Here is a 14139-nt window from a genome sequence, read left to right on the forward strand (position 1 = left end):
CGACGACAACAAAGGCGAAAGATGGAGAAGAAGGTAGCGTAAGAAGCGGTATCGCGTGCCAAGTCCTGCTGAGAGGAGGCAGATAGATCCGTTCGTATTAGCATAACTAGGCAACCAACTTCAACGCGCGCAAGAACCGATCGAAGAAGCGGACACCGCCCATTTTATTCGTCCCGATCGGCATCCTTAATCAGCGGCGCTCTTATTACGAGCCGTTATATTCCGCGTCCCAACCGCCACCACCCCTCCCCCTCGCGCCGTTCATTCTATTTCCACGTCTCTCCTTCTCTCGAACTCCGTCTCTGCCCCCCTCGCCTCCACCTCGGTCCAGCTCGGTCCACCGATCGCGAGCCACCTCGTCTCGCGGCAGAGGCGAAACGAATGGGATGGAAGGGAGACGGAGAACGGAGAGAGGAATGAAAGAAATCGAATGAAATGGAAGAGAGACGACGAGGAGGAGGAGGAGGAGGAGGAGGAGGAGATGCGACAAAAAGAAGCAGAACCTGATATGGAGAGAAGCGGTGTCGTCACTCGAACAGTAGTAGGTAGCCTCGTGTTCCTCCCGTTTATCGTTATTATTTAATTATAGATTTATCGGTGGATCGAGGGATCGGTGACGCTCGGACACGGAATGCGCGGATCCGATCGTGCGCGAGGAGACGGAGTTGCGGGGAGAGGGGACGAGAAGGGGATTGGCGCGAGCCAGCGCCAATTTGTCTTCTTCCGATATAAAAGCTGGACGGCTAAAGTATTTCGTGCATGAAACTTTTATAGGAGGTGAGTTGTTCTCGAGCGACGGTCCGAACAGAGGACACCGATCTCCGGATCGAGGCATAAATCAGAGCCGCGACGATCTATCGACTCGCTGTAAAGGACATAACCGGTGCCTCGATGGAAGACGTATAGGCTCCGTTATATCGTAACGTTCGGTTGCATCACTCGCTCATTGAGAATCGCCTCCGCGAGAACATTGGAGGACGTTTTATGGACCTCGATTAGCATTTCGGTGTCGCTCGATCGAACGCGCTACATCGATTACAAATTGCGACGTATAATTCAAAAATTTGTATATTTGTATTTTCGAGCATTTATTTCCGAGATCGGAGAAAGCGGTGAGAAATCGCGGAGAGATTATTACGAAATGGGGCAAAATACGGGAGGCAAGCGTTTATTTAGGTGTCGAAGGTAGAGCGGACGATAGAGGGAATAGAACGAAAAGTAAGGAGCGAGAATGGTGGAATCTAGGATCCCGAAGGTGGGCAGCAGCATAGGTATTCCATAGGTAGGGATAGTTAGTTATTTCTTGTTTGCAATGTTGGCAACACGTTTTAGTGCCCATAGATGGCAGGGCGGCCCCTCAGTCAGTCGTGCCAACGCAAAAATCTCGCATTGATTGATCGGCTCGCAAACGGCAGAGGCAAGAAGGCTGATGGTATGAGCCGCGGAAAAGAGAAAGGGGAAGTGGAAAAGAAACGAGGGGAAGATGGTCGCGAGAGAAAGAGGCATGAGAACGGGCAAGAAACGGATAAGATAAAGAAAGCACCGCGGAGGTTGACGTTGTTCCCGATGTACACGGGTTGAAAAAACGTCTGGAATGAAAGCCAGCAGATAGCGCCTTGTGGCTTTTTAATATGTTCATAATACGAGCGCGTTTTTGAAGAGTCTCTCTCTCTGCTGGTCGGACCACCTCCGGATCATCCGCTTCTTCTGCTCCCTTTTCTCTCCCTTGTTTCTCCTTTCCTTCGTTCCTTCGTTCCTTCGTTCACGCACAGACGTTCGAACGGTTTCTTCGCGACGGAAACTAAACTCTTTTTGTCCAAGCTGGACCAGTGACATAAAATATGTCTCTGTTGCACTCGTAACTTCCTCAGCTTTTTAGCTCCCCTCCGAGACCGAGTGTTTGCGCGGAATGTTGATGGCCCGTCATCGTCGCTTCGGATGGGATTATCGCGTGGCTCGCTCTTCCAGATTGACTCGAAACCTTTTTTTCTTTTCTAAATCGACCGAATCCATTTCCAATCCTATCCCATTCGTACTACTTCTTTTCGAATAAAATTCCCACTAACTTTTTCTTCCCCTCTTCTTCTCGCCGTTTTAACGCGCGCTTTTTATCGCGATCTCGTTCCAATATTTATCGGCCATGTTTCTTACGATTTCGCGTTTCTTTCTTTCCCCCCCCCCCTCACCTCCCGAGATGAAATTCAAACGCGAAACTCGATTAATAATCCGATCGTACAGCTTTGATAATATGTACATTTTAGAAATAGAGCAGACCGCAATTTGGTATTCGTGAATTGATACGATGAGTCATAATTAATATGATTCGGTTTACTCACCGTTGGAGTACAACAGATGCAGGCTATATTGAATGCCATTGTTCGTTTTCTGTCCTTCGGATTCCTACGAACAAAAACGTATAAACGTTAATCGTTTGCATCGTTTAACAAGAGAGGGGAAAAAAAAAAAAAAAAAAAAAAAAANAAAAGAAAAAGAATATATCAAAGTACAAGATTAATTGCGCGTTCGACAAACAGGGATATGATCACGTAAGACGTCTTCCTCGAAACGAAACTGCGTCCGTTTTCAATTACGCAACGTCTAGGCCGATTCGCCGATCCATTAAATCGGCACGAGCGAATTTTCAGACGTTAAATCTCGTTAATCTCGGTAAATTCGGCGCGCGCTTAAATGGTTGGAAGGGTGGTGGTGAGTAGTAGGCGAAGGAGCGGAGATTCAGCCGTTGCGCGTTCTTCACACCCCGTTCTATTTTAATTAAGTGCACCGTGACGTAACTCTGGCGCGCTCGGGTCTGCTCCACCTCACGCTAATTATTAATTTCTTGATGTGCCGGTAAGAGCCGTGCCATTACGTATGGCGTGCGATGCATAATTATCATCCTGCCCTGTTGACGAGTCATGCGTGCATCGCGCCATATGCCGCAGCCGCGGTAATGCATTTTCAACTACCCCTACTACACCCCTCCAACACCCAGGACTCGACCCCCTTCTCCCCGTTTCACGGCCACGACATTTACCCGTTCCCAGTATCTTCTTTTTCGATAACAAAGTAACCTTTTTCGAAAACAACCACGAGTTCGTTCGATACCGAAATTAACATAATTAACGGGTATCTTGATCGGATTCGTTACGATCGAATCTCCACCCCGATACGTCATTATTGCGTCAAAAGTCATTATTGCGTGATTAAAAGATCGATTGATCGGCTATGGTAAGTAATGAATTGCAAGTAACACGCGTATTACGTACATCCGTGCGAACGAAAATTGTATTCGAAAATATAGCACACGTAGATCTTCCCTATCGAAAGTTTTGATAATCGTCGCAGGATCGTTCCTCTCCACCCCTTTTTTTTCCTTTCCACCCAAGCGTACTCTTTTCCTGCCGGCTGACGTTCGTCGCGGCCATTAATCTTTAAATTCGCGAGCGCACGATGGACGTTAATCAGGCGTGTACACGCTCGATCCACGACTACTTTTTAATTAAACGCGAATAAAAAGCGGATAGGAACGGAGAAAGGACGAATACCCCTCCCCTACGTTTATTTACGTAGGGCATCAGTTTCCGGGAACCGCTGTTACTACACGCTCTATTCATACACACACACAGGCGTTTGCATCGCGATAAAAGAGTTTGCCTGGTCGATCGAGCGGCAAGGTTCTATAGGAAAGGATTAGGTTACCTCTTTCTTTGCTCACGAAAAATACGTAAAATCGATATATTTGTCGATGCTGCGACGATCTGGAAACCGGCACAGGACACGCTGGTAAACGCAAAACGGGGGGCTGATCTATGCTCACGGTGCACGACCCTAATTAATAGGGAGGCTACAGCGATGCAACTGTCCAGCTCACGTGAATTATACATATAGACGTGTGCTCTTACGAGGAGTGGATGGAGGGGGGGAATGGAGATATCAAGATAGCCGATGCAAATCCGAACCGAAGGAATAGAAAGTGTACACTTGTCCGCTGACTCGCAAATGAGTTTCAGTTTCGATGCGTCTCTCTCTGCTTCTTTCCACCATTTGCATTTCAGGTCGTCTGATCTAATTTAATTTAGCGGGATGTTAAATGTTCGCATGCATATTCGAGATTCGAGAGTTTAATTAGGGGTGTAATTTCGAATAGGTGTAGAGAGAAAAAGAAACACCTAAACCTGGTAAATAATCGAGAATGGGTGGAGTTAAATTCGTGGATTAAAATTTCAAATCTTCTTAATCTTTGGACAACGATTCGAGACGAAATCGGTATCTCGGCTCGTCCTCACTCGAGGCGTGGAGAAAGACGAAACGCGTGGTGAAAATGAGAGACGGACGAAGCTAAGTGACGGAAAGAAAGGAAAGGAAAGGGAAAGAAAAGAAAGGAAAGAAAAGGAAAGGAAAGGAAAGGAAAGGAAAGGAAAGAAAGGAAAGGAAAGGAAAGGGAAAGAAAAGAAAGGAAAGGAAAGGAAAGGAAAGGAAAGGGAAAGAAAGGAAAGGAAAGAAAAGGAAAGGAAAGAAAAGGAAAGGAAAGAAAAGGAAAGGAAAGAAAAGGAAAGAAAAGAAAGGAAAGGAAAGGAAAGGAAAGGAAAGGGAAAGAAAGGAAAGGAAAGGGAAAGAAAGGAAAGGAAAGAAAAGGAAAGGAAAGGAAAGGAAAGGAAAGGAAAAGAAAGGACGAAAGAAAGTTGGTTCTACGAAATAGAGATTTGGTCGATAGAGAGAGAGAGAGAAAGAGAGAGAGAGAGAGAGAGAGAGAGAAAAAGAGAGAGAGAGAGAGAGAACCATTCGAAATTCTACATCCGTACAATCGTACGTACACTCGTGTCACGGTAATTTATCCTTATATCGTGGATCTGGATTTCTGTCATGTATCTGACGTTTCGAGTGTTCTATGATATACACGGGTAATCGATTTACGATGTACAAACTCGAACCTCGTACTGGTTCGAGGCGCACGGTAGAAGGGATACGCGACCATTCGCGTGGTCGTCCGCACGAACGATATCTCTCTCACTCTCTGTCTCTCTCTCTCTCTCTCTCTTTCTCTGTACCAGTGCGGTTACAGCGATTTCTTTTGCGCAAGAATGAGCGTTAAATCGCGTGTGGCAGTCAGCTTTTCCTTAAACAGCTATACTAATTGACCAATAGAAAGTGGAGCTCTAACGATGACTGCGCCGCTGTCAATCGTGTCCCGCTCGCAGACCGTTCGCACGGGGTCGCGACTTATCCCCGAGTCGTTTCGATCTTTTATCCTTCCGATCTATATATCATCTCGATCATAACTGATAACTTTACGTTTAATTGAAAGATCACTCGATCTTTCAAGATCGACGGGATTTCACCCGTTGCAAGAAAGCGCAGGGTAACCGGATGGCTCGAGGAAAAAGTAGAAAGAACGAAGAACGATTGTTTGTGGTTTGAATTACGAAAAAAAAAAGAAAAAAGAAGGAAGAAAGGTAGAAAAATTGCAACTTTCGCGTCACAACTATGTTTTGAATTCGAATTCGCGAGTTATTAGTTAATGCGTTACGTGTATTTTTCTTTTTCCACGCGGATCTCGTTGCAGATATAAATTATTTATTGATTTAAAAGGGGCAAAAACTTAAGAAAATCGCCACAAAAATGAATGCTCGAGAGCTACTGTTACGAATCAATCAGAGAATAGGAAAACTGCATAGTCGAAGAAATTTGCATTTACCGATTGATTGCTTTTTAATTAATGCATTCTCGGGGGGAAAAATGTAAAGGTTGAAAAGCACGTATTAATGACTTTATTTGCCAGGAATTCTTGCCATTTCTTCGAACGGATGCAATGAAAATACATTGGATACTTCGATTTACGCTTGCGATATTTCAATAAATTCGAACTTGACGATTAACATTCCCTCCCTTAACATTTCACTTTTACAATTATTTTTATTTACTTTGTATCTACATTTCGAACGGTAAAAATTCGAACGGAGGGAAAGACATGACGTATCGATCTAAATATTTAAAGCTAAGACGTTGGGCGAATAATCGAATATAACGGTTATTCCGCTCGGGGACGTATTTTCAACGGTAGAACGATTTAGTAACGAATGTTGGAAGAGATAGAATCTGCGATAGGAAGAGAGAGAGAGAGAGAGACGAAAGAAAATGGAAAGGTTATTATTCGTAGGTTGGCTCGATTCGCGTGACAACAACATCGATGCTCTTACGATCGCGTCCGTCCATTTCTCACGCGGCCAATGGATTTTCGCCTGTCGGACTAATTGCTGGAAAAGCTGGAGGTGTATCCTGCCGACTATCGATATGTATACGTATAGGCGGAGCCGTTTAATATTTGACGTCGCCCCCGATGGAAACGGCAATTATCGAGATAAGCGTACGCTCGCACGATATTCCCTCATGTCATAAAGGTCCACCTCGCCTTTTTCCACTTAACCTCATGGGGAAAACGGGGACTACGATGTGCATTGAAATTCCAAACTTGTCACTCCACGCCATCGCTTAATTTTAACTTGATTATTAACCAATGATCCCCGATTTTTTATCCATACATATATATACATCAAATGCGCGAGATCTGAATTTTTCCCTCTACAATCTTCTAGAATCGTATTTATATATATATATGAGGAAGTGTCTTCTTCTCTTACCTGATCTTTTTCGACGAAACCCATGAAAGAAGTCCTCTCTATCTCGATCGGTTGTCCGTGTCGATCGTAAAGAGCGATCACGAAATGGAAGAAGTTACTTTTTCTCAAATTACTCGGTGGTTGTTTTTCGAAGTGCGCCCTGCCGACGCCGACCCTGAAATTTAAAAATATAACGTACAAATTTTATTACATCGCTCGACGCGTTCACGAATTATTTAATCTTTCCTCGTCGTTTATTCCCAACACCGCGTAAACAAACGTGCATCCTCCAAAATAAAAATTGTATTCAATTTCGATCTCTCTCTCTCTCTCTCCCTCTCTCTGTACTATGTTCAAGAATCGCGAGCATTTCAGCAGGATCGTATATGAATACAGCGCGATTACCAAATTCGGACGTCACAAGCGAGATCCTGTATCGTAGGGTCGAATAGGTATATCCTATTCGGCCTCGAATGGAATAAGAATGGCCAAAACTGGTAGAGAGGAAAGACAAACGAGGTTGTCCGTGGGGGAGCGCGCAGGTGGCCTCGACGCCTTAAAATCCCATTAAGGTCTCATGTGCCGAGATTAGGCCACCGGACTCCAATGCCATCTTTGAGTAATGGCACGGAAAGTCCCCTTTTCCACTGCGCCACTTCGCACAGTTCGCGTCTAACGCTCCGATTCATCCTCAGCAACGTGACTTTTCGCCGGGCCTCGTGTCACCTCGTGCCTTTTATTTCGCCTCTCGATCTCGATGAAACAAAATCTACACGTAGACGCGATTACTTTTCCATTCTGTCACTTAAGAAGATCGTTTTCGCCTAATCGATTTCCTCCTAACCCCTCTTACAGATACTGAACGTAACACCTCTCTGTTTCGTGTAAACGCGTAATTCCATCCTCTCTTTCGCATCGTTGAGGCCCGTCCATAAAAATTATCGCGTAATTCAGATTCTTCGAAACGATAGAAACGTTCGCTCGAGAACAACGCGGCTATCGATGAAGCGATTGAAGGTAATAAAAAATAGAAAGGCAAGTAAAGCACACTTTGCTACGAATACAACAATCCGCTAGATCCGTTTCGATCCCAGTTTTTTCAAATTTTGGGATAATCACGCGTGGAAAATAAAAAGAGGGCAAGACGGGAGGAGTGGTGGAAGCGCGAAAGGGAAGTTTTTAAGCGCGGCGCGGAGAAATCGCATTATCGGGTAGCGGTGATCGGGATCGCGGGTGCGGTACGGCGGCGATAAAACGATGGCGCGTGTGCGCGGAATAGCGCGCGCACTGCCATCAGGACGGTCTCTCAGAGCGGAAAACTGAATCGACTGGACCGAAAATGAATAGCGGCAGTTTTGCAGCACATTTGCGAAATAAATGATGGTATCGGCGGTGCGTTTGTCACGGGAGGCGGTGGGATGTCGGTCTGCCGGCAGGCAGAGGAGGCAGAGAGCAGGAGGAGGAGGAGGAGGTGGAGGTGGAGGAGGAGAGGGTTAGAAGGGGTTCGGGATCCGGGTGTTTCGAGGGCGAAGAGGGTGGTGAATCGGATGCAGAGAGAGAAGAGAGGGTCTGGTGGAGGGAAGGAGGCCAGTGGGGTGGTGGAGAGGTTGGGAGGGTAGTGATGTACTGCCCGTGTCGATAATTATCGGTGGCTGATTAACCGGCCGCCGGTTCGCGCCCCATAACTCTCGACGTCCGATTATTTTGCCCCGTTTGCCATGCACCAATTCCTATATAACGTGTAGCCACGTCCTACCAAGCCTTTACATTATCACCTGCGGTGCAACACTGTCGCGCACCTTTTTCCAAACTATTGCGGATTGCGGCGGCCCACGGTTTCGCGGTTTCAAGATCGTCCACGTTCCAATAACAATAATAGTGACGCGAAACCTTATCTTTTATTACGCATCGACGCTGTCAATAATTCGTCTAAAATTTCCTCCCCTTCGCTATTTTTCCTACAATCAATTACTCTCTTCGTAAACGTCGACGATACCCAAAGCGATCAAGTAACGCACGATTGGTCTATACAAACAAAGAAAATAAGAAAACGAAGGATTATAATCCCTTTATTATAAGCGGTTATTTTTCGCGTCACTCGTGCGCCGAATAAGAACCATGCCAACAATTCACCCGCCTTGACGAACGAAGACCAAACGTTTAAAAATCTCGCCTATATCGGATTAATAGAGAGAAGCTTGTAAACAGCTTCGAATCGTTCATTTAAAAGGGAAAGAAAAGGGAAAAAGAAATGTAATAAAGCCGAGAACGCTTTGCTTTGCTTTTAAACAGCTTTCCTTACCAAGTAATCCGTATTCCCCCGTTCTCCCCTCTACCGACGTATTTTTGTGCACACGCGTGTCCTTCCTTAGAAAGAAGGAACGCGGGTAACTGGTGGACCAACGTTGGAGAGGCCGTAGCGAGCGACGCGGAGGTGATAATTACAGGTGGGATTGCCGGATTCCCGCAGCCGGGATTCGCAGGCAGGTAGGTAGGTAGGTAGGTACGTAGAACAATTTGCCACGCGCCCGCTTTCGGATAGCAGATAACGTTGATCGGTGGGGCGCAACGTGCCCCGCTGCATTCGCACTCGGCCTCGAGGCACGACCGAACGCAACTCCCTGTCCGCGTAACTTTTCTTTCGAGTAACGATTCGTTCGATCGGCCGACAAAGATAACCCGATACTCGCCGCGCGCCAAATACGCAAATGAAGATGTAGGACGCGATAGGTGTTCTTTTCGCGCGATACCAGTTTTTCCCTGCATCGTTGCGCCCATTGGTGTGGTGGCAGGGACGTTACCAACGCTTTCTGCGTTCTTAGGAAAATGTCGATTTAAGGAAAACGGTTCGTGGGGAGAGAGAGACAGAGAGAGAGAGAGAGAGATACGTGCGCGAAATCGAAGCGAAACGAAGCGGGACCCACGCTAAGTCAAAGATTCGAGTTAAAAACTCGAGGAGGAGGAATTCGGTCACGATCCATCGGACGAGATCCCCAATTTAGGAGTCGCGGAGTCCCCTTCTCTCTATATTCATACGCATAATTCGTACGAAACGATAACACGTTCGATTTACTTCTTTTTTTTAAATATCATTGGGGTAAGTAAGGTGGAAACTTATCGCGGCTTGAGATATCGAGAAGAAAAAGGAGAAAAGAGAAAAAAAAGATTCGAAAAAGAAACATGGCGTAGAACAATTTTTGCCCGATCGGTCGCGGAGTAAATATTGACGCGTTGGCAATTTGCGAGCGCAGATCGTCGAATGATCGTCCGGGCTATATTCTGTACTTTACACGCGAGCCGCAACCTATGCTATTTGCGCACAATGCATTACGGGCGAAATATGCGGATAATACGAATCCACGGATACGGTTACGAATTCGTGGATAAAGCAATCGCGGAGAATTACAATAAATCCGCAGTTAATGTATACCAGCGGGCGTTAGTTATTACGAGTTGGCCGAAGCGCAGTCTATTTACGCTTGCACCCAACGTGATTCATAATGCGCGTGGAGATAATGAGCAATTTGTAATATATCCGAATGTAATTCGCAACTAGTCCGCGTTCCCGCGGATGCTGTTCAATTTAATGCCGTATTTCACTGCCTCGCCCGACAAAAATTTATTAATTCGTTCACCCACGCTCTGCTCTTTTGTTACATGTATATATATATATATACGTGTATGCTTTTATTACATGCACGAACGAACACGCCTCTTTATAACTTTTCTTTTCGAATTAATTCCGCGAAAACGAAAATTTTCCGTAACTTTGCAGATATATATGAGTAAAGTTTCGCGATTACATTAGGTAAAACGTAAAACGTATTCACCGATTTGCGAAAGCAACAATCGCTTTACAACTTTCCCTTCGTCGTATATTCCTTTTACTTTCGACCCTAGAGTCGCAGGGAAAGTCATTGTTTTTCCACGCAACTCGTCCCTCGCTCGGAACCACGGATGGTTTACTGCTTCATTAGGTGGCTAACTTTTTTAGGGGTTTTTAAAAAGCGCGAGAGTTTATGTCCGTTCGCTGGGAGTTTTAAAACAGTTTCGCCAACCCCGCTCGCAACCCCCTCTTTTCGAGTCGACGTACACCGCCGCCGTTCTCTCTTCTCGCCAAGGAAATGAAACTTTCCACGGTAAATTTGAACGGAAACCGATTCCAACGCTCAACCGACTTGTCTTTGTTTCGCCGTTGTTTCAATCGAGCACCGATTCGAAAGAGTGTCACTCGCCATTATTCAATTTTTAACCGATTCGCCGTAATCGAGGATAGATATCGTACGTAAAATGAAATTTCAACGCTTTTCATAATAAAATACGCCATCGCGTTACGCGTATTACCCATATTTATTAATTTACAACGAGTTCGTTTCGCGTATAAAATTGTATTAACGCGAAATTTTACGCGCATCGATGCAACGAGCAGGATGATGGCATCGAATTAACGTTAAAAACAACGCGGATAAAGTCATTGTCCGTATTTTCGATTCGATTACTCCTCACTTAACGAATATATCTAATTCAGTCGTATTGTTTCGTTATATATATATCTCTCTCTCTCTCTTTGCGAATCGATATCACCCGTGCGATGAAACAAATTGTCTCTGTTATTTTTTTTCAATCGAAGATAGCTCGATCGATTCGATGAAATATCGAAGAAAACGGAAAAAGAAAAAAAAAAAAATGGAGCTATAAAATTCGTGGTTAAGCCGCGATAATTTTTCGGTTTTTCCTTCTTGAGACGCGGAAAGGGCGGAATAGCCCGGAGGAAAAACGATCGAGCGAAAGAAGGGGAGGAGAGCAAAAGGCGCTAAAATTCTCAATTACATTAACTCGATTCCGGTCGCCCACTCCCGTGTCACGCCACTTGGAAGGGGTTAGTTAAGAGAACCGCTATTGGATTAGCGAGCCCCCAACCCGCTCGGTTTACCTCCTCGAGTCCGCGTATCTGTACCTTCGTCGTTTGCACGTCGTACAAATCCCTTAAGCGAGGCTGCAATAAAGCACGGTTTATCGTTCGCCAAATGCAGCTACGTGTGAACCGCTTTGAAACGCTCGGTTTCCAAAGATAAACTGGATATTTGTTCGCGTGGCACGAAATACCACGAGACCATTGTCGCTCCCCGATGACGCGTCATAATTCGGACGTGTCTTCGAATTCGAAGAGAGAAAAATAAAGAGGGGAAGAAAGAGTTTTTCCATTCTCTTATCTCAGACGGATGCTCGATCTTTTTTCTTCTCGATATTTCTCTGGCCCGGTGTTTTTTCAACAATTTCGTTTCACACTTTGATAACAACGATAATAAGAAAAATCTATCTATCTAAATTGGACATTTTGAAATTATTATTCGTTCGTGAAATTTATCTTTCCTCGTAAATATTTTCCTCTCGTCGTTCCGCGCAATCGTAAACGATACTCTCTATCCGACGGATCGCGACATCGCGATGGCGCGTTATTTACGAATATATATACTTTTCTCCGAATTTTTACGCAAATTTCCAAGAAAATTAACAACGTTGCGAACGATTCGAAATATTTAACATACGACGCGCACGTTCTCCTCGAAACTTTGTTCAATCCACGCGAATAAATCTATCCTTAACGATATCACGGTACATTACTCGTGAAACAGAAAACAAGCAAAACAAACTCTTGTCCCACGTTACGCGTAGTAGAGAATTTCCGTTATTAGCGACAGGATCGATTCACTTTTACCTCGAGATACGAAGACAAAATGTTGGCGAAACGAGGGAGGGGAGGAAGAAGAAGCAAAGAAAAGAAAAAAAGAAAAAGAGAAAAAAGAAAGGAGGGGTAGTATACTCACGTTCCGTTGTCGGCGAGCGCGGGCTGTGGCCAAGCACGTGGCACCGGTTCCTCCTTGAGTATCTGCCTCATGTCCTGAGGCGCGAAAACGAGAGGCGCCCGCGGGTGGTGATGAGGCGGAGGCGGTGGTGGAGCTACACTCGCCCCGTACAGCTTACGTCCCCAGTGGCCCTCGAGTTCGACGGGGCTTCCGCCCCCGGTGGTAGCCCCCGTGCCACCCCCTGCGCCAAGCCCGAGCCATGGCGACCCCCCAGCACCCACGATCGTGGAGCTGGGCAGGAGACCGCTCCACTCGTCGGACCGCGTCGTGAGGCCGTACGGACTCTCCTGGGGCAACAGGCTTTCTCCTTCTCGTTGCCACCCTTCGCGAGAACCTTCCTCGCCGCGGCTGATCGAGAGAGATCGTAACCTCTCGGTCAGAACGCTCCTCTCCACCGCCACGTTTCCCCACGGGAGAGCATCAATCGAGTCTCTCGATCTCGATCCCTCGCCCTCGTTCCTCGATCATCGATATATACGTCCGTCTTCCGATCTATGCCCCCGACACGACTACCATTTCCGTCACACCGTTAAATCGCGCGTGATTCTTTCACCGTGATTCCAATTTTAGCTCCAACGAATGCTCGACACCACTCGATCCCCCTCGATCCTCTCCTCGCTTCTTCCTTCCTTCCTTCCTTCCTTTCTTCTCTCCTTCTCTCCTTCCCTCCTTCCTTCCTTCCACTCACCACTGTTTTTTCCTCTTTTTATCTTTTCCTTTTCCCGGTTACGAAAACAACAGCGTCACAGTCCTCTCTCGTGTTCGTATCGTCTCGGCTTCGTCGTCGCTCGCGTTCAGTCACTAAACTCGCTCACTCTCTCTCTCTCTCCATCGTCGTCTCACTCTCGTTATATCGCGCGGCACGACGTAGTCGCGATGAAACGGCGGATAAAGTTTCGAGGGGAGATTTTCTCTTCGAATTTCCGCTCTCGTTCCTCTTTCCCGGTCCAAGATCCCCAGCGTGAACGCGCGCCACTCCTCCGAGATCGTGGAACGATCCACTTGGGATGAAGCGAGATCGAGGTTGGTCGGGATACGCGCGTGGAGCAGCGGGTAATCTGAGTAGTAGCGGGTAGTAGCGTGGTGCGTATATCGTGGACACGAAAGTGTCGGTAGGGTGTCTCGTGACCAGAAGAGAGGTCCTTCGAGGTCCCTAGCCGCGCGTTGCTTCCCGTTACGGCGCCGCTTGTCGAATGTGTCAGGGCCGGCTCGAGCGGCGTGCCACCGGGTCCCAACGGGGACGGGCCTCGAGATTCTCGGTGGGTGTGGCCGCCACGGACACGGCGCAACGACCAGCCTGCCAACATTGCCTTGCCCATCCTCGATTTTCCTCCAATCCACCGCCTCTCTCTCCGCCAATCGCCACGATCGTGTCTCTACATCACCGACGCCCATCCGCCGACCCGAAGACGGTGGCGCCGCGACGGCGATGTCACGAGGCTGTCATTCCGCCGCGCGCCGCGGACGATCCAGGGTTGAACTCACGTTTCTCCTCCGTTCAATCGCGAGAATCGCGTCCCAACTCGAATCTCATGCTCGATATTCTTCGAGGAAACCGATTCCATTCGCTTCGAGAGACGCCAATTTTCCGTTTCCGCGAAATTCGTTTTTCTTTCTTCCTCCTTTTCCTTCGAATCAAATTTCTCCATGCAATC

General features: G+C 46.7%; 1 protein-coding gene across 1 annotated transcript in view; it reads right to left on the bottom strand.

Annotated features, from left to right (window-relative positions):
* LOC122715795 (transcription factor collier) overlaps positions 1–12577 on the bottom strand; it is a 67177-nt gene extending 54600 nt beyond the window's left edge. Inside the window, exons 1-3 of the mRNA XM_043938256.1 lie at positions 12446–12577; positions 6639–6792; positions 2337–2400 (exon numbers count right to left, since the gene is read on the bottom strand). Of these exons, the coding sequence (XP_043794191.1) occupies positions 2337–2400; positions 6639–6792; positions 12446–12516 (289 nt within the window). The 5' untranslated portion in view covers positions 12517–12577. The remainder of the gene's footprint in view (positions 1–2336; positions 2401–6638; positions 6793–12445) is intronic.
* Between the last annotated feature and the right edge of the window lie 1562 nt (positions 12578–14139).

This window comes from Apis laboriosa, unplaced genomic scaffold (genome assembly GCF_014066325.1).
Source record: "Apis laboriosa isolate Shangri-la unplaced genomic scaffold, ASM1406632v1 scaffold40_cov151, whole genome shotgun sequence".
Lineage (NCBI taxonomy): Eukaryota > Metazoa > Arthropoda > Insecta > Hymenoptera > Apidae > Apis > Apis laboriosa.